The sequence below is a fragment of the Diaphorina citri genome, unplaced genomic scaffold, assembly GCF_000475195.1.
Source record: "Diaphorina citri unplaced genomic scaffold, Diaci psyllid genome assembly version 1.1 scaffold2604, whole genome shotgun sequence".
In the NCBI taxonomy this organism is placed as follows: domain Eukaryota; kingdom Metazoa; phylum Arthropoda; class Insecta; order Hemiptera; family Psyllidae; genus Diaphorina; species Diaphorina citri.
The window spans coordinates 14,319-33,676 of record NW_007380022.1 but is presented as its reverse complement, the minus strand read 5'-3'; the positions used below and the strand labels follow the sequence as shown (position 1 = coordinate 33,676).

General features: G+C 36.0%; 2 protein-coding genes across 2 annotated transcripts in view; one reads left to right on the top strand and one right to left on the bottom strand.

Moving 5' to 3' along the window:
- Nucleotides 1–1,947, top strand: part of LOC103519200 (eukaryotic translation initiation factor 2 subunit 1-like) — a 10,294-nt gene extending 8,347 nt beyond the window's left edge. Inside the window, exon 2 of the mRNA XM_026830779.1 lies at nt 1,695–1,947. Within this exon, the coding sequence (XP_026686580.1) occupies nt 1,695–1,947 (253 nt within the window). The remainder of the gene's footprint in view (nt 1–1,694) is intronic.
- A 16-nt stretch (nt 1,948–1,963) lies between these two features.
- LOC103519199 (serine protease HTRA2, mitochondrial-like) lies at nt 1,964–4,087 on the bottom strand. Its single transcript, XM_026830778.1, has 5 exons — nt 4,070–4,087; nt 3,413–3,631; nt 2,497–2,635; nt 2,123–2,223; nt 1,964–2,014 (listed from the first exon to the last, which is right to left on the bottom strand). The coding sequence occupies exons 1-5, from the start codon at nt 4,085–4,087 to the stop codon at nt 1,964–1,966; spliced, it is 528 nt and encodes a 175-aa protein (XP_026686579.1).
- Nucleotides 4,088–19,358: the final 15,271 nt, after the last annotated feature.

The window sequence follows — 19,358 nt, the reverse complement described above, 5'->3', positions numbered from 1 at the left end:
CTACGTATAGGGTCGTGTTCTTTTTTATTTAAACTTTCCGGCTAGAGTGCTGCTACCTGTAGTTTACCATTCGCGTCCCCCAACACGCAAAGTCCAAAAAAGGTTCCACCTCATGGAGAGACGCACGGAAAGTCTCTCACTACTGTTATCCATTACTGTAGATGAAGTTAAGCTTAGGTAAGTTCACTAAATTAAATTAAGGAAAGTAATGGAGGATCCAAAATGTATTAAATAGAGAATGAATGGATTTTACTAAAATTAGTGGGATGACACGAGCTATAAACAAAAAGGACATAAAGGGTTTTATGTATAAACCGATGGCGAACTTCGTTCGAGCATTCAGCTTCGGATTTTTCAAAAAAGTAGAGATGTTGTTTTTGGAGGTTCGAAAGGCCGTTGCCAGTCCTCAACTTTTTTCTACTTTTTTCTGAAATTTATTTCTTTTTAGAAGGAAAGGAATCATTTCTATTCATTATTTTCATCAAATCTACTCTTTACTAATAGTACTTTCCATCAAAAGTGTCTCCCTTTCTTACTGGACCCAATCTCAGTAAAAATCCTTGTTTACAGATTGCTGATAAAAATCTGATTATCAAAAGGAGACTTTAAGCTTAATCCTAAGGTAAGATTCCTTTCAAAGAACCGGTAACATGATAAAGTTATCCTTTCAAACGTTCATCGCCCCTCATTAGACTCATCAAGTCATCACTTTACCATAGCCAAGTACAATAAAGCAGAATAACCTGGTACCTACTTCATGTATGTCAGATGAAGTTGGGGGTAATGTTTTTCTTAGGTTGGGGTTCACCAGAATCAAGTAGAGCTAAAACATGTGTAAAACTAGGGTATTACATTAATTAAAATCTTTTCTTCCATTTCAGGTTAAAATCCACACATCGAAATGCCATTGTCGTGTAGATTCTATGCAGAAAAGTATCCCGAAGTTGAAGATGTTGTCATGGTAACTGTGATCAGCATAGCTGAGATGGGTGCCTATGTACATCTGCTAGAGTACAACAACATTGAGGGCATGATCTTGCTCTCAGAATTGTCCAGGAGGCGTATTAGATCCATCAACAAATTGATCCGAGTTGGCAAGACAGAGCCTGTAGTTGTCATTCGAGTTGATAAAGAAAAAGGTAAAATGTATACCTAATAATAGATTCTATTTTACATTGAAATATAGAGATATTACAATAGTTAGTAAAATTTTACTGTACATGAAGTTCATGTTGAAAAAATAATGGGCAGTTGAATATCTATGGAAGAAAAGTCTAAAATGACTGCGGCGCTGCTCATTTCCCCCTTTTTTGTGTTAATCTTCATCCCCCCAGGATATGTGAATGTGTAGACTGTATAATGACAAACTTCGGGTTCATGCTTTTTAAAAAAATTCTCCTGCGGAGCTGAAGATTAGGATTTCGATGAGACTGAATTTCTGAAGATTTGAGACCAAAATGTTAAAAAATTTCGCCTGCGGCGCTGTTATTGTATTGTTATTATATTCTAAAAAAATGCCAGTTTACTTATAGTAAATACCTATTAGGGGCCCAAAGCCAGATCAAAGAGAAATGGCTGTAGTACTCATTATGAAGTTAGGGCATTTTTTTTTTTTTTTTTAATGGCTTTCTTTGGTGATTGTGATGGTGGTATAGTTTGCATCTATACATTTTCATTTCTTCCATTGTATACAGGGACCCCACCACCCTGATAGAATGTGGACTGGATGAACACACCAGAGATGTCTTGGTCAACAACATTCAACGTAAATTGACATCACAAGCCGTCAAGATTCGTGCAGACATTGAAGTAGCCTGCTATGGTTATGAAGGCATTGATGCTGTGAAGACAGCTCTCAAGGCTGGATTGGCAATGTCCACAGAAAAAATGCCCATCAAGATTAATCTCATTGCTCCTCCATTATATGGTAAGAGCAACTCTTTGTAGAAGTAAATGATCTCCGTTAGATTATCCACGATAATATGAAATACAGTAATTGGGGATTGAGGGCCAGCTTAGTTAGTTTGGAAGGTAGCGCGCCTGCCTTGTAAGCCTCAAGTCGCGGGTTCAATTCCCGTTCGGGCGGACTTTATCTTAAACAGATAAGGATCGTTCTTGGAACAGATGTCTTTCTCCCGTCCCTTAATTGTTCTATCAGCTTTTCATTCAGTGTGAGCATTGTGATTCCTATGTACTTCTTGTGAGTGATGGTTCGATCTTTGTCTGAAAGTCAAAGAGGAAGTAAATGATCTCCATTAAATTATCCACGATAATATTAAATATAGTAATTGAGGATTGAGGGCCAGCCTAGATATTTTGGAAGGTAGCGCGCCTGCCTTGTAAGCGTCAAATCGCGGGTTCAATTTCCGTCCGGGCGAATTTTATCTTAAACAGATAAGGATCGATCGTCTTTGTCCTCTTTCTCTCTTTAATTTCGGTAATATAAGACTTCCGTACGGAGGTCTGATTTTCCTTTTGAATATGCACAAAATTTACCTTTTCTCTTATAATTTGTCAGAAATTCAATAGCATAATCAATAGGAATTGCAAATGAAATGCCAGCTGTCACCTTCATGGAGTTGATTCCGATGACTTCACCATCTAGATTCACTAGAGGACCTCCGGAATTTCCAAACTGAAACATGTCAAAATGCAGAAATTATGGCCAAGACTACACTGTCATCATTCTAAAAAAAATCACTTCTTGTCAAGAAAACTGGCATAATACACTTCATGGAGTTGATTCCGATGACTTCACCATCTAGATTCACTAGAGGACCTCCGGAATTTCCAAACTGAAACATGTCAAAATGCAGACATTATGGCCAAGACTACACTGTCATCACTCTAAAAAATTCACTTCTTGTCAAGAAAACTGGCATAATACTATCCTGGGCATGCACAAAAAGCCCACTCCAAGGCTTAGGTACAGAGGCAAACAGTCCTAAAGAATGGGTTACTCTTCTAAGAATTTTTGTTGACTCTTGTCATTAATCATTAAGATGTCCCTTAATCATTAGGGGGTCATAAGAGCCAACACAACCTTCCTTACTTCAAAACTTTTTTTTTTACTCACAGAAAAGAGGAGATTTACTACAGTCCTAAAGAATGGGTTACTCTTCTAAGAATTTTTGTTGGCTCTTGTCATTAAGATGTCCCTTAATCATTAGGGGGTCATAAGAGACAACACAACCTTTCTTACTTCAAAACTTTTTTTTTTCTTACTCACAAAAAAGAGGAGATATACACAGTCCTAAAGAATGGGTTACTCTTCTAAGAATTTTTGTTGGCTCTTGTCATTAAGATGTCCCTTAATCATTAGGGGGTCATAAGAGCCAACACAACCTTCCTTACTTCAAAACTTTTTTTTTTAACTCACAGAAAAGAGGAGATATACTTTTTTTATACTTACTGTAATGGCTGCATCTGTTTGAATGTAATTGATGGTTTTATTCAGTCCAAGGGTCTCACTGCTCCTCTGTTTGTTACTAATGATACCAAACGTGTTTGTATTATTCAGTGTTAGAGGTGATCCCATAGCAATGACAAACTCACCATTCCTTATGTCTGCTGCTTTTCCCAGTTTCAGAGCAGGATAATTGTTCTGTAGACAGTGGAATAAAATAATATGCTATGTTAGGTAGAGTGAGAAGTGAGTTGAAAGAGAAAGTGCTTAAACAAATATCTTGGGTTACCTTTTCAAAATAATATGCTATGTTAGGTAGAGTGAGAAGTGAGTTGAAAGAGAAAGTGCTTAAACAAATATCTTGGGTTACCTTTTCAACTCCTGGCATCATTGCAAGTCTGGGCTGTATGCCATGTATTTTTTCCCTTATTCTTCATTTAGCTCTCATCAAAGCTGAGGAGGAGGGTATAGATGGTATTTTCCTGTGTAAAACTACCTGTAAATTCGTTCATTTTTTTTCTTAAATTCCTTATGTCTGCTGCTTTTCCCAGTTTCAGAGCAGGATAATTGTTCTGTAGACAGTGGAATAAAATAATATGCTATGTTAGGTAGCGTGAGAAGTGAGTTGAAAGAGAAAGTGCTTAAACAAATATCTTGGGTTACCTTCTCAACTCCTGGCATCATTGCAAGTCTGGGTTTTATGCCATGTATTTTTTTCCCTTATTCTTCATTTAGCTCCCATCAAAGTTGAGGAGGAGGGTAGAGAATATAGATGGTATTTTCCTGTGTAAAACTACCTGTAAATTTGTTCATAGTGCCCTAAATCACCAAAGTATGGAAAAGTATTTACAATTCCATATTTCGATATGATTCGTCCAAATTCAAAATTCTGCTTTTCCATTCCATACTTTGGTGATTTAGGGCACTGGCATCATTGCAAGTCTGGGTTTTATGCCATGTATTTTTTTCCCTTATTCTTCATATAGCTCCCATCAAAGCTGAGGAGGAGGGTATGGATGGTATTTTCCTGTGTAAAATTACCTGTAAATTCGTTCATATTAAGCTTTTTAATCTATAAAGTTCTAAACCCTCTCACACTTGACACTGCACAATAACCATTGAAGTTTTTTTGTTATCCATTGGAAGATAATTAAAAGTGTCTACTCTTTATGTTTGCACACTATAATAAATGTTAATAATAATAAAAAAAAGTGTCTACTTGTTACACAAGATGATAATAAAATGTTGCTCCAGATATCCATATTTATTTACCCATCCATTTTTACTTTTTTTTCTTTCTCTTCTCTCTTAATAATTAAGTGTACCGTATTTTTCATGAATGTAATTTAATGATTCACTGTATTTCTGCTATTGTAATCTCAAACTTATTTTAATCCGTCCATTATTAAGACTATAGTATTATTTTATCATTATTTTATAAACATATTGACACAGTATTATAATATATTTTTTCTTTTAATTTTAGAATGCCATGTAATGTGTACAAGTTTTAATAAACAGTAGCAAATAGGTAGGTACTTTATTATTACTTTATATTCTTTTATACCTAGATTTTTGTGTATCTACTAATATCGTTTATTGAGTATTGGTTTAATGAATTATTTGATAAAAGCCAAATATTAGCCACATTAGAGAACAGAAGTAAGAAATTAGTAAATGAGGGGGGAAATTCCCTCTACTTCCTCCAGTTTTTTTTTTTTTTTTCTCCCCCCAACCTTTCCACCTTATACATTTAAAAGTGGCAATAAAATTGGAAGTACCTATTTAAGATTTACATTTACTTTGTTATTTAGACATCTAGATATAGGCATTTCAGATTATACTGCATTCAATAATTTCATATTCAGGTGTTACGTTATTTTCTGAGAATGCTTGGAGACGGTTTCGAGCCTATGAATGAGATTGTAGTCCCCAGTCTAGAATGAAGCTTTTGGAGTTTGATTTTTTTTTTTTTCAACTAAGGAACTCTAACTGCTTAGGTCTTATCTTCTCGAAATTGAAGATAGAAGGCGACAGGACAGGAGAAAGCGAATGTAATTTAATGATTCACTGAATTTCTGCTATCGTAATCTCGAACTTATTTTAATCCGTCCATTATTAAGACTATACTTAGTATTATTTTATAAACATATTGACACAGTATTATTATATATTTTTTTGTTTTAATTTTAGAATGCCATGTTATGTGTACAAGTTTTAATAAACAGTAGTAAATAGGTAGGTACTTTACTTTATTAGTACTTTATATTCTTTAATACCTAGATTTTTGTGTATCTACTAATATCGTTTATTGAGTTTTGGTTTAATAAATCTTATATTATAAGAACAAGATCCATTATTTGATAAAAGCCAAATATTAGCCACATTAGAGAACAGAAGTAAGATGAGGGGGGAAGAAATTGAAGATAGAAGAAGACAGGACAGGAGAAAGTCAGCCGTTCCGAGAACGAACATCATGGGTTCAGGTTAAAATTCGCCCCGGGCTTTTTTTTTTTTTTTTTTTTTCTTACATGCATCTTTTTGATGCTTTTGATCAGCTACTTATCTGTAATAACATTCTCCCCCCAACCTTTCCACCTTGTACATTTAAAAGTGGCAATAAAATTGGAAGTATACCTATTTAAGATTTACATTTACTTTGTTATTTAGACATCTAGATATAGGCATTTCAGATTATAATGCTTTCAATAATTTCATATTTAGGTATTTTCTGAGAATGCTTGGAGACGGTTTCGAGCCTATGAATGAGATTATAGTCCCCAGTCTAGAATGAAGCTTTTGAAGTTTTATTTTTTTTTTTCAACTAAGGAACTCTAACTGCTAAGGTCTTATCCTCTCGAAATTGAAGATAGAAGAAGACAGGACAGGAGAAAGTCAGCCGTTCCGAGAACGAACATCATGGGTTCAGGTTAAAATCATAAAATCCGCCCCGGCGGGAATCGAATCCGCGGCCTATGTTTGAAGACAAGTGGGGCAAGTAGGCTGCACATTACACGGAGGTTGATGGGACTGGAACTGTGATCGGTACGGATCTTGTTATCGGGCAACTGGCAACACCGCAAAGTACGGTAAAATGGCCTCGATCGGTACGGTTATTCAGGTGTTCATCTATACTAGGCAAGATTACATTAATCAGGGGCCATTGATGTCTGTTGTGCAGATATACACCAAACAAAACACCTCCAACACTAGCCGACACAAATGTTTTAGTGAGAACCGGGTTCTTGTTATCGGGCAACTGGCAACACCGCAAAGTACGGTAAAATGGCCTCGATCGGTACGGTTATTCAGGTGTTTGATGTTGGCAACATTGTGTATTAAAATTTCCGCACAATTTTCTTTTTCGTGTTTTTCCATTTCCACAAACTTTTTCCTATTTTCCTTTTTCCTTCACCTTCCCGGATTTTCTCTTCTGTTTTCTGTTTGGAAAATTCATGTTTTATTAATGAAATAAGTAGATGCGTTTGTTATCTGCGAATACGTACACTTGATTGACAATATTTTTACATATCTGGCAAACGTAGAAAACATATTTTCGATAGATAAAGATTACATACAGTTAAAACGATAAAAGTATTATATAAAAATCATTTTTAAACACATCTCTTCCATCAAACTACCATTTTTAAAAAAAAAATTCAAAAAACTGATTCAAAATTTCAAATTCAAAATAAGCAAAACTGGAAAGTTGTAAATTTTGAACTTGGCGGTAAAAAAAAAACATTTTCCCCTGTATACGCCACATGCGAATACGTAGGTATTTGATAGTGCTTGTGTTTTTCAGTGTTTGATAAAGGTTCCTTGGGGGAAAACAGTGAAAACACCAAGTTCAACTTTGACAAAGTAGTTCCCAGATATCAGTCAAACCTCCCAGAGATAATGGTTATCAATATCAACTTCCAATCTCTGAATTAAGTAGTTCCCAGATATCAGTCAAACCTCCCAGAGATAATGGTTATCAATATCAACTTCCAATCTCTGAATTGAACCCTTGGTAAGTGTTAATACATTCTATGAGTTCTGGACTTAATGCTGATTGCTAATACGTAGGTACTAATTGTAATCAAATGTTTACTTTGGGTGTTTTGTGCAGAAGAAAATAAAATTAGTGTATCTTCTAAAGGACCAAGTTTTCAAAGTGTTTTGATAACATTTGCATTTATGGACTTTCCTACAAGACTGCAGTCCTGCAGAGTTCCATTCAACAAGAGATTTCTCACTCCAATCTTGCACTTTTTATTCCTTGTCCTGAAGGAAGGATTAGTTGTCAAATAGATTGAGCTAAGGCATTGAATTTACAACCAATGGATCTAGCAGCATCATATATAATTACTAAAAGAAGATCCATTGCAAATGAAAATTCTAGGCAACCATTTCTTTTGTATCAGTCAGTTATCAATTTCTATTTATGCAAGGAGGGAAATGCAAAAGTTGGAGTGAGGAGCCCTTATGGAATAGGTCTCTGGCTCTAAAGAAGATTATGAATTTTCCAAGGTAGTTGTGCATAAGGCGCGTCAATGGGACATTACAAAAATCCGTTTATAAGAGGGAAGATACTTGCTTTAGGAGTGTTCCTAGTGAAGTTTTAAAAGGCGCGAAGTAAAACAAGTCACATATTTTAATAGATTAGCACTTAAGAAACAAACTTTGAAATCTTAGGCGCGTCCGTGAGACATTACAAAAATCTGTCTATAAGAGGTAGTAGTTCCCAGATATCAGTCAAACCTCCCAGAGATAATGGTTATCAATATCAACTTCCAATCTCTGAATTGAACCCTTGGTAAGTGTAAATACATTCTATGAGTTCTGGACTTAATGCTGATTGCTAATACATAGGTACTAATTGTAATCAAATGTTTACTTTGGGTGTTTTGTGCAGAAGAAAATTAGTGTATCTTCTAAAGGACCAAGTTTTCAAAGTGTTTTGATAACATTTGCATTTATGGACTTTCCTACAAGACTGCAGTCCTGCAGAGTTCCATTCAACAAGAGATTTCTCACTCCAATCGTGCACTTTTTTTTCCTTGTCCTGAAGGAAGGCGACCAAGTTTTCAAAGTGTTTTGATAACATTTGCATTTATGGACTTTCCTACAAGACTGCAGTCCTGCAGAGTTCCATTCAACAAGAGTAGATTTCTCACTCCAATCTTGCACTTTTTATTCCTTGTCCTGAAGGAAGGATTCTAAAGGACCAAGTTTTCAAAGTGTTTTGATAACATTTGCATTTATGGACTTTCCTACAAGACTGCAGTCCTGCAGAGTTCCATTCTAGAAGAGATTTCTCACTCCAATCTTGCACTTTTTATTCCTTGTCCTGAAGGAAGAATTAGTTGTCAAATAGATTGAGCTAAGGCATTGAATTTTCAACCAATGGATCTAGCAGCATCATATAATTACTAAAAGAAGATCCATTGCAAATGAAAATTCTAGGCAACCATTTCTTTTGTATCAGTCAGTTATCAATTTCTATTTATGCAAGGAGGGAAATGCAAAATTTGGAGTGAGGAGCCCTTACGGAATAGGTCTCTGGCTCTAAAGAAGATTATGAATTTTCCAAAGCTGTGGCTCGAGTTTCAAAAGATTTACCTAGCAACCTAGCATAGAAGTTAGGCACTGTTGGTAAACACTTTGCTCCTTTTACAATATATCTTGCATCTGATTGGTTTAGATCTGGTACTTCATAATTCAATTATGCCCTTAGTGTACTTAAAGAAGATCTGTAGAATGACCCTGGATAAAAGATCTCTGGGGATGTGATGGTCCTGGTAATTTTTAAGTGGTACTCAACCTGATCAGGAAATTGGCATAGGGAATTGGCAAAACCAGATAAACAGCATGACAGCAGAAAACTTGATTGACTTTGCAAGGAGCAGTTGATCTAATAAAGTTGCTCTTCATAAGCGTTGTAAAAAAAAGTGTCCAAAAACTTAATCAACATGAAGTTTCTATGCCTAGGTGCTTAATTGCTCATTCAGCTATCTCACTTACTTACTTACTAGATTAGAATCAGCTGACATGTAAAAAAAGTGTCCAAAAACTTAATCAACATGAAGTTTCTATGCCTAGGTGCTCAATTGCTCATTCAGCTATCTCACTTACTTACTACTAGATAAGAATCAGCTGACGAATAGACAAGGACAGCTGGTCTATCAGTTTCACAATTAAGTAGGTAACCTTCATTCTGACTGTCAAGTCAATTCAATAAAATCAATTAATCATAAAAGTAGTAGGTATCTAAGTAGCATTCATACAAGTACCTATATTATTTATGTATAAGTTAGGTACTTATCTACTAAATATGTAGATTTTTATTATTTAACTTGTTTTTGTTATGTTCATAATAGGTACTATCAATTAGCATTATTACTGTTCTGCACCAAGAGACTATTCAATAAAGCTAATTATTTAACTTGTTTTTGTTATGTTCATAATAGGTACTATCATTAGCATTATTACTGTTCTGCACCAAGAGACTATTCAATAAAGCTGATCCATTCACGCACTTGTTTTCATTCATTAATTGTTTCCCGATAAACTCCTGAGCAAGAGGAAAATTGGACGCACAAATTGGTAAGGCGAGGTGAGTTGAATTTAGTCAACACATAAACACACGACGAGACGTCGACTACTCAAAATATCATCCATTCACGCACTTGTTTTCATTCATTAATTGTTTCCCGATAAACTCCTGAGCAAGAGGAAAATTGGACGCACAAATTGGTAAGGCAAGGTGAGTTGAATTTAGTCAACACATAAACACACGACGAGACGTCGACTACTCAAAATATTAGAAATAAGGAAAGAGTATCTAAAGGTGTGTGCAAACATAGTCGAGCGCCCGTCGATCGACTAAGTGTGGACACACCTTAACTGCCTAATGCAAAAAAAGAAATAAATTTGCTGCTGAAAATATCAGAAAAAATCTAAATATGCAAAGAAGAAAGAAATTGAAAATGTCACTGTTGTGACACGAGTGGCAGAAAATGAGTCAAAGTGGAGAAAATAATACATGGCATCGCCACCAGCTTCGAGCTGTAAACAACCAGTGCGGCGGTGACCGTGGTGAGAAGTGTTGGAATTAGAATAGAAAGAGTCAAAGTGGAGAAAATAATACATGGCATCGCCACCAGCTTCGAGCTGTAAACAACCAGTGCGGTGGTGACCGTGGTGAGAAGTGTAGAATAGAATAGAACCTTGTTTACCCTGCTCGAATTGGACTGAAAAGTCCCTTTATCCTGTCAGTCTAAACAAGGTCTCGTGTATTTTATGTGTTTAGAACTTAGTTTGTGATATAATAAATGTGTCTTGACTTGGAAAAATTTTGGCCCTCACTAGGAAAAACAAAAAATAAATTCAGGTCTACTTTAACAGAGTCAAAGTGGAGAAAATAATACATGGCATCGCCACCAGCTTCGAGCTGTAAACAACCAGTGCGGTGGTGACCGTGGTGAGAAGTGTTGGTATTAGAATAGAATAGATAATAGAACCTTGTTTACCCTGCTCGAATTGGACTGAAAAGTCCCTTTATCCTGGCAGTCTAAACAAGGTCTCGTGTATTTTATGGGTTTAAAACTTAGTATGTGATATAATAAATGTGTCTTGACTTTTGGAAAAATTTTGGCCCTCACTAGGAAAAACAAAAAATAAATTTAGGTCTACTTTAACTATTGGATTACACGGAAAACTAATACTAACACTACATACTTCACTTTTGCTATGGAATTAGTTCTTTGAAAGTATTTGGTACTATTGTTATTAATGTCCTGAATTTCTTGAAACATATACGACCGTACGAGTATAGATAGTTATTAAGGAATTTGTTTACCAGTCTGGTCTGCTTGGAGGGTGACATGTTTGTCTTCTAAGGACTTAGCTGCGGGTTCGATTCCCGCCCGACATACTTCACTTTTGCTATGGAATTAGTTCTTTGAAAGTATTTGGTACTATTGTTATTAATGTCCTGAATTTCTTGAAACATATACGTATACGACCGTACGAGTATAGATAGTTATTAAGGAATTTGTTTACCAGTCTGGTCTGCTTGGAGGGTGACATGTTTGTCTTCTAAGGACTTGGCCGCGGGTTCGATTCCCGCCCGGGCGAATTTTATCCTGAACAGATAAGGTTCGTTCTCGGAACGGCTGGCTTTCTCCTATCCTGTCTTCCTGTTCTCTTTGATTTCGGGACGGTAAGACCTCCGTTGTTACAGCTCCCTTAATCAAACCCTTTTTCCCCCTCTAAAAAAACCACTCTGGCACACTACACCACTCTGGTAAATTGAGCGAAAATTTAAATTACACAAGATGATAATAATTTAATAATGTTGCTCCAGATATCCATATTTATTTACCCATCCATTTTTACTTTTTTTTCTCTTTCTTCTCTCTTAATAATTAAGTGCACCGTATTTTTCATGAATGTAATTTAATGATTCACTGAATTTCTGCTATCGTAATCTCGAACTCATTTTAATCCGTCCATTATTAAGACTATAGTATTATTTTATAAACATATTGACACAGTATTATTATATATTTTTTTCTTTTAATTTTAGAATGCCATGTAATGTGTACAAGTTTTAATAAACAGTAGTAAATAGGAAATAGGTAGGTACTTTACTTTATTAGTACTTTATATTCTTTTATACCTAGATTTTTGTGTATCTACTAATATCGTTTATTGAGTTTTGGTTTAATGAATTATTTGATAAAAGCCAAATATTAGCCACATTAGAGAACAGAAGTAAGATGAGGGGGGAAATTCCCTCTACTTTCTCCAGTTTTTTTTCTTTTCTTACATGCATCTTTTTGATGCTTTTGATCAGCTACTTATTTGTAATAACATTCTCCCCCAACCTTTCTACCTTATACATTTAAAAGTGGCAATAAAATTGGAAGTACCTATTTAAGATTTACATTTACTTTGTTATTTAGACATCTAGATATAGGCATTTCAGATTATAATGCATTCAATAATTTCATATTTAGGTATTTTCTGAGAATGCTTGGAGACGGTTTCGAGCCTATGAATGAGATTATAGTCCTTAGTCTAGAATGAAGCTTTTGAAGTTTGATTTTTTTTTTCAACTAAGGAACTCTAACTGCTAAGGTCTTATCCTCTCGAATTGAAGAATTTCTGTGAAAATGTGAAAATTCCCCTCTTCGTTTTGTAAACAAAAAGTGGGTATGGGTAGTTATAGCTAGGTACATAGAGTTTTTCTTGCTCATTTTCATGTCCCAATTATATTAATTTGCATTACTTTTTATTACCTTCGTTCTAAAAGTTACCTGCCTTTCTGATTGCAAAGTTTTTGCTAAAACTTTTTACTTATCATTATTCGTGGTGGTTTTTTTCTTTCGTTATTTTCTAGCGTTTATTTTGATTTGAACACGATAACACGAGATAGGCACATTTGTATTAAGTACTGCTTGCATACACATTAATACTTTTTGCTTTAAAATAATCTTGTCGTACAAAGAGCACACTTGCAGGCAAACATTAGGTAAATGCTATGAGAATAAAGATATTGTTGAAAAGAAGCTGCTGAATTAAAAATTAAAAGTGCTATCTTCAATTCACTTATGTACCGATACTTTTTCGTTTTGACAGTAGCTTTTGACCCAGTGATCATGAACATGTATTATAACGCTAAAATAAATAAATAAGACACCAAACGTTTCTTTCCTTTGAAAGTTGAAACAGAAGTGTAAAAGTGAATAATCTCAAGCCATGTGTTTGACAAAGGTAAGCAAGTTGAAGATCCTTACGTACCTATGCACCTTACCTTCCTTTCCTAATGAAGTCCTACCTTATTCGTTGATTTGTTTCCAAAACCGTACTTTGTAAAAAATGAGTATAAAAAGGTGTCAATCTAGCACACTCTTAAAGTAAGTTTTTCCTCTTATATAGAAATTTTCAGTAAATTTGCCATTGACGTGTCTTATGCATAATTACCTTTTCCAAAGCTGTGGCTCAAGTTTCAAAAGATTTACCTAGCAACCTAGCATAGAAGTTAGGCACTGTTGTAAACACTTTGCTCCTTTTGCAATATATCTTGCATCTGATTGGTTTAGATCTGGTACTTCATAATTCAATTATGCCCTTAGTGTACTTAAATAAGATTTGTAGAATGGCCCTGGATAAAAGATCTCCTGGGATATGATGGTCCTGGTAATTTTGAGGTTACTCAACCTGATCAGGAAATTGGCATAGGTTGAAAACCAGATAAACAGCATGACAGCATAAAACTTGATTGACTTTGCAAGGAGCAGTTGATCTTATAAAGTTGCTCTTCATAAGCGTTGTAAAAAAAGTGTCCAAAAACTTAATCAACATGAAGTTTCTATGCCTAGGTGCTCAATTGCTCATTCAGCTATCTCACTTACTTACTTACTACTAGATAAGAATCAGCTGATGAATAGACAAGGACAGCTGGTCTATCAGTTTCACAATTAAGTAGGTAACCTTCATTCTGACTGTCAAGTCAATTCAATAAAATCAATTAATCATAAAAGTAGTAGGTATCTAAGTAGCATTCATACAAGTACCTATATTATTTATGTATAAGTTAGGTACTTATCTACTAAATATGTAGATTTTTATTATTTAACTTGTTTTTGTTATGTTCATAATAGGTACTATCATTAGCATTATTACTGCTCTGCACCAAGAGACTATTCAATAAAGCTAAATTAAAGCTAAAAATTTCCCCACCCCCTTATGACGTTACATATAGCTACATAGGTACCTACTACAAGTCTATCTGTACCCCCCAAAATTACTTTATTTTAAGTACTTCCCTTGATATCTTTGGTAATAATTATAATACCATTCATCTATCATTTTTCTGGACTTCTAAAAACACTATGAATTTACATCTCCAACAGTAAATTCCATGGGAATGAAACAAACACATTGATAAGTTAATAAATAGAAGATAGAACATGTATACCTTCAGATGTGTTGTACAAAGACATTGGATAATTGAATGTTAGGTGGGTGTTTGGTGTGTGTTAGATATGGCTGCCTATAAATTCATTATCATCTAACAATTATTTGTATACCTAGGTAAGTACCTCTTAGAAAACGAAAATGACATATTAATAAGTGTGCAGACAAGACACATTATTTAATGTACATAGTACCTACTGTCCAGAATTTTTCCAAAATTTACTACACAGCTAACACGTCATAGACAGGTTGTTTGTCTTGAATGGGATTTACATTCTTGTTTAATTATATTAGTGATAACTTATCTTTAAAACAATGACTGAATGTGAGTAGAGTACCCCCCACCCCTCTGTGGCTCAGTGGTATCACACTTATTGCTTCACGCCGGAGATCCCGGGTTCGATTCCCGGTAGTTCGAGTTATTTTTAGCTCTGGCTGAAAGTGCACCCGAGTGCACTCAGCCCCTATGAGAAATTGAGTAACTACTTTAATCGATAGCAACCAGGAACGCATTAAGTAACAGTGCAAAACAATTGGGTATTGAAATTTATGGAATTGAATTTGAAAAAGGCCTTTCCCTTACTTGACCTACATATTGCAAGTACTGAAAGATGTCAATACATACTGAACGGTCCTTGAAGACTTTTAAATTAAACATCTAATTAAGTGAACCATCCCTGGTTTCTAAGGTTTTTTCTCTGACGCTGGTTTTTATAAGTGAAAGGTGGGCAGATTGAGTAGGTATAGGCATTGAAATTCGTGTTGATGTCGCTAGATATAGGGGTATCGTTTTGCGTGTGAAAATGAGGTCATTCCAGTTTTCTCATATCTAATTATTGTTTTTTTTTTTTTTTTTTCGAGGAGGAGGAGGTTTGATAGAGGGGATTGTTCAACGGAGTTTTTGTCGTCCCTAAATTGAAGAAAGAAGGAAGACAGGATAGAAAAAAGCCAGCTGTTCTGAGGACGATCCTTCTCTGTTAAGGATAAAGTTTGCCCGGTGCGGGAATCGAACCTTGGGACTAGTTGGGACCTATAGCCTACAAGGCAGACGCGCTATCGTCCAAGCTTATTAGGTTGGCTATTCATCAGGGTAATTAGATTGGCTCTGGTTATTTCGTAGAATAGGGCCTTAGCCCTGGTTAGTTGGGACCTATAGCCTACAAGGCAGACGCGCTATCGTCCAAGCTTATTAGGTTGGCTATTCATCAGGGTAATTAGATTGGCTCTGATTTCGTACAATAGGGCCTTAGCCCTGGCTCTAAAAGATTTCATTATGCCAGTATCTACCTATTAGGTACGTACATACTATATGTATTTAAATATGTATGTACTTATGTAGAAACTGCTGAAATGCATTCAGCTTGAATGATTTTCCCGAGAGACTGACCCTATACAAATCACCTCCAGCCCCTGATTTCTCCCGTGTTTCACCTCATTTTGAGCACGGCTGAGTATTCAGCCATACAATCACTTGACTCCATCTAATAATCTTCTAATAACAAATCTAATTTTAGCATTCCTATTTTATTTTCTTATATTTTCAACACTGCTTTAGTACAGACCCCTGTTCAGTGCTTCCTTCGTATTATTATTTTGGGGCACTTTCCCTGTTAATCACTGTAGTTAAGTAACGTTGCGCGTGGTTGGTATCCGAATGGGTGACCATCTGGATAATCGCGTGTTACTGGCTTTTCCTGGCCCCACTTAGGCTGGGTTTAATGTGAGTAGGTGTGTAGCTTGTCGCCGAAGAGAGGGGTAAACCCCCCGTGAAAGAAAATTTTATACAGAGACATTTAAACCTCTTGGAAAACAGCAAAAATCTAGATTCTACTTTCTTAAAACACTCTTTCTCTGGACAAATTCCTGTCTAAAAACACCCTTTTGGTGACCATCTGGATAATCGCGTGTTACTGGCTTTTCCTGGCCCCACTTAGGCTGGGTTTAATGTGAGTAGGTGTGTAGCTTGTCGCCAAATAGAGGAGTAAACCCCCCATGACAGAAAATTTTATACAGAGATATTTAAACCTCCTGGAAAACAGTTAAACCTCTTGGAAAACAGCAAAAATCTAGATTCTACTTTCTTAAAACACTCTTTCTCTGGACAAATTCCTGTCTAAAAACACCCTTTGACTAAAAGCACTCTAAAATATTGCACCAAGTACAAGAGACCTTCGAGAGTAAGTAAAGGCACTTTTCAGTCTCATTCTAGCAGTATAAGCAGTAGGGTGTATTGTGGGGACAGATTTCTGTCTTCTAACACTTTCTTAAAACACTCTTTCTGGGGACAAATTCCTGTCTAAAAACACCCTTTGACTAAAAGCACTCTAAAATATTGCACCAAGTACATACTACATAAGACCTTGTTTAGACTGCGAGAGTAAAGGGACTTTTCAGTCTCATTCTAGCAGTATAAGCAGTAGGGTATAGTCTGTTCTATTCTTGTGGGGACAGATTTCTGTCTTCTAACACTTTTTGTTCGGGACAGAACAGTCCGCTCCCGTTGGACGTTTGCCCATTGTCGACAGAGTCGGACCGGTGAATATGTGGCCATGTTTCGTTCCTTTTCGAAATTGAATTGCACCAAGTACATAAGACCTTGTTTAGACTGCGGTAGTAAAGGCACTTTTCAGTCTCATTCTAGCAGTATAAGCAGTAGGGTATATTCTGTTCTATTCTTGTGGGGACAGATTTCTGTCTTCTAACATTTTTTGTTCGGGACAGAACAGTCCGCTCCCGTTGGAGGTTTGCCCATTGTCGACAGAGTCGGACCGGTGAATATGTGGCCATGTTTCGTTCCTTTTCGAAATTGACGGTCAACGTGCAAGTATCGTGTCGATTTTTCATCGTCCGCCGCGTCGATGAAAATTTCAAAGTGCAAAAAGTGAAAAACTTTTTTCCGACAAAAAATTCAAATCCTTCGTTTTCTGTGAAAATGTGAAAATTCCCCTCTTCGTTTTGTAAACAAAAAGTGGGTATGGGTAGTTATAGCTAGGTACATAGAGTTTTTCTGCTCATTTTCATGTCCCAATTATAATAATTTGTATTACTTTTTATTACCTTCGTTCTAAATTTAAGTTACCTGCCTTTCTGATTGCAAAGTTTTTGCCAAAACTTTTTACTTCTCATCATTATTCGTGGTGGTTTTTTTCTTTCGTTATTTTCTAGCGTTCATTTTGATTTGAACACGATAACACGAGATAGGTACATTTGTATTACTGCTTGCATACACATGAATACTTTTTGCTTGAAAATAATCTTGTCGTACAAAGAGCACACTTGCAGGCAAACATTAGGTAAATGCTATGAAAATAAAGATATTGTTGAAAAGAAGCTGCTGAATTAAAAATTAAAATTAAATGTGCTATCTTCAATTCACTTATGTACCGTATAATAATTTGCATTACTTTTTATTACCTTCGTTCTAAAAGTTACCTGCCTTTCTGATTGCAAAGTTTTTGCTAAAACTTTTTACTTCTCACTATTACCTATTCGTGGTGTTTTTTTTCTTTTGTTATTTCTAGCGTTCATTTTGATTGGAACACGATAACACGAGATAGGTACATTTGTATTACTGCTTGCATACACATTAATACCTTTTGCTTTAAAATAATCTTGTCGTACAAAGAGCACACTTGCAGGCAAACATTAGGTAAATGCTATGAAAATAAAGATATTGTTGAAAAGAAGATGCTGAATTAAAAATGCTATCTTCAATTCACTTATGTACCGATACTTTTTCGTTTTGACAGTAGCTTTTGACCCTAAAAGAGAGAGGAAGTGAGAGGGGAGAGGACAGGAGGGGAGAGAGAAAGGGAGGATGAGAGAGAGAATAGGAACGGGGTGAGAGAGAGAGAGAGAAGGGAGGAGGAGGAGGAGAGAAGAGGAAGGGGGCGAGAGGGAGAGAGAGATATTTAAAAATTTCACCGCTCACTCCTACAAAGCAGCATGGTCAAATTAAGTAAAGACAAGATTTTACTCAAGCAAGGTTATAATTCGTCCCCTCTCTGTTTCCATGTACCTTTCTTACACCTCGTTTTGCTCTCTCTTTTTCTCATTAACTCTCTACCTCTCTCTTGGAGTAGACCAGCTTAGTCTGGCTGGGGGACTTTAAACAGGGAGTATACCAGCCTGAATTTCCCTTGCTAAAGAAATAGCAAAGGTTGCGTGCGAAGGGCATCCACTCGTAAAATTTGTAGCCAAAACCAAATGTCAGCCCAAAGCAGTCACCCTAGTTAGGGCTGATTGAGAGGCTGGCGAAAAACGCCGACCCCGTCGGTACACGGGAAAAGGCGAAGACAAAGAAGAAGATTATATAAATATGTGTACAAATCTATTATAATTTCAGATGCTCAACATGAAAGAGGTAACCACTCTGGATCAGTGTCGACTGGTTAAGGTGGACCGATATCGTAGTACGTATGAACCCCTAGAGAACCCTGACGACCTAGTAGAGGAGGTATTGGAGGGGAGCAGTGGAGGAGCCAAGCTGAAATCTAGACGCGTACCGTTCGATATGTTACTGGAGTATAAGCAGCCCGATGATGAATTCAAAACCTACGTGCCTGGATGTAAGTATTTTGTCTACTTCTGTATGTTGGTGTTGATTAACTTATTTCAGATAAACTGCCCTAATTTCATCCAAAACATTTCATCCCTAGCATAGATTAAGGTGTATTAGGAAAGTACATTTCTGATGAGCATTAATGTTTAACAAAATTAAAACAACTTTTTGTTGCTGTAGCGGCTTTAGCTATAGCCGAAAGGTGACGACAAAATAGAGAAAATACACTATTGGAGGGGAGCAGTGGAGGAGCCAAGCTGAAATCTAGACGGGTACCATTTGATATGTTACTGGAGTATAAGCAGCCCGATGATGAGTTCAAAACCTACGTGCCTGGATGTAAGTATTTTGTCAATCAAGAGGTGCTTTATATAACTGTTAGTATAATGGGCCAACTTGTTCTGAGCTGACAGTCTAAAT

Bases quoted from the DNA above. Each gene is read 5' to 3' on its own strand.
- LOC103519199 (XM_026830778.1), bottom strand. The intron at 2,224-2,496 runs GTAAATTTTGTG...TTTGACTTTCAG, and splicing joins GACAAATTATAAGAGAAAAG to ACAAAGATCGAACCATCACT. The intron at 2,015-2,122 runs GTTCCAAGAACG...AAACTAACTAAG, and splicing joins GGGACGGGAGAAAGACATCT to CTGGCCCTCAATCCCCAATT.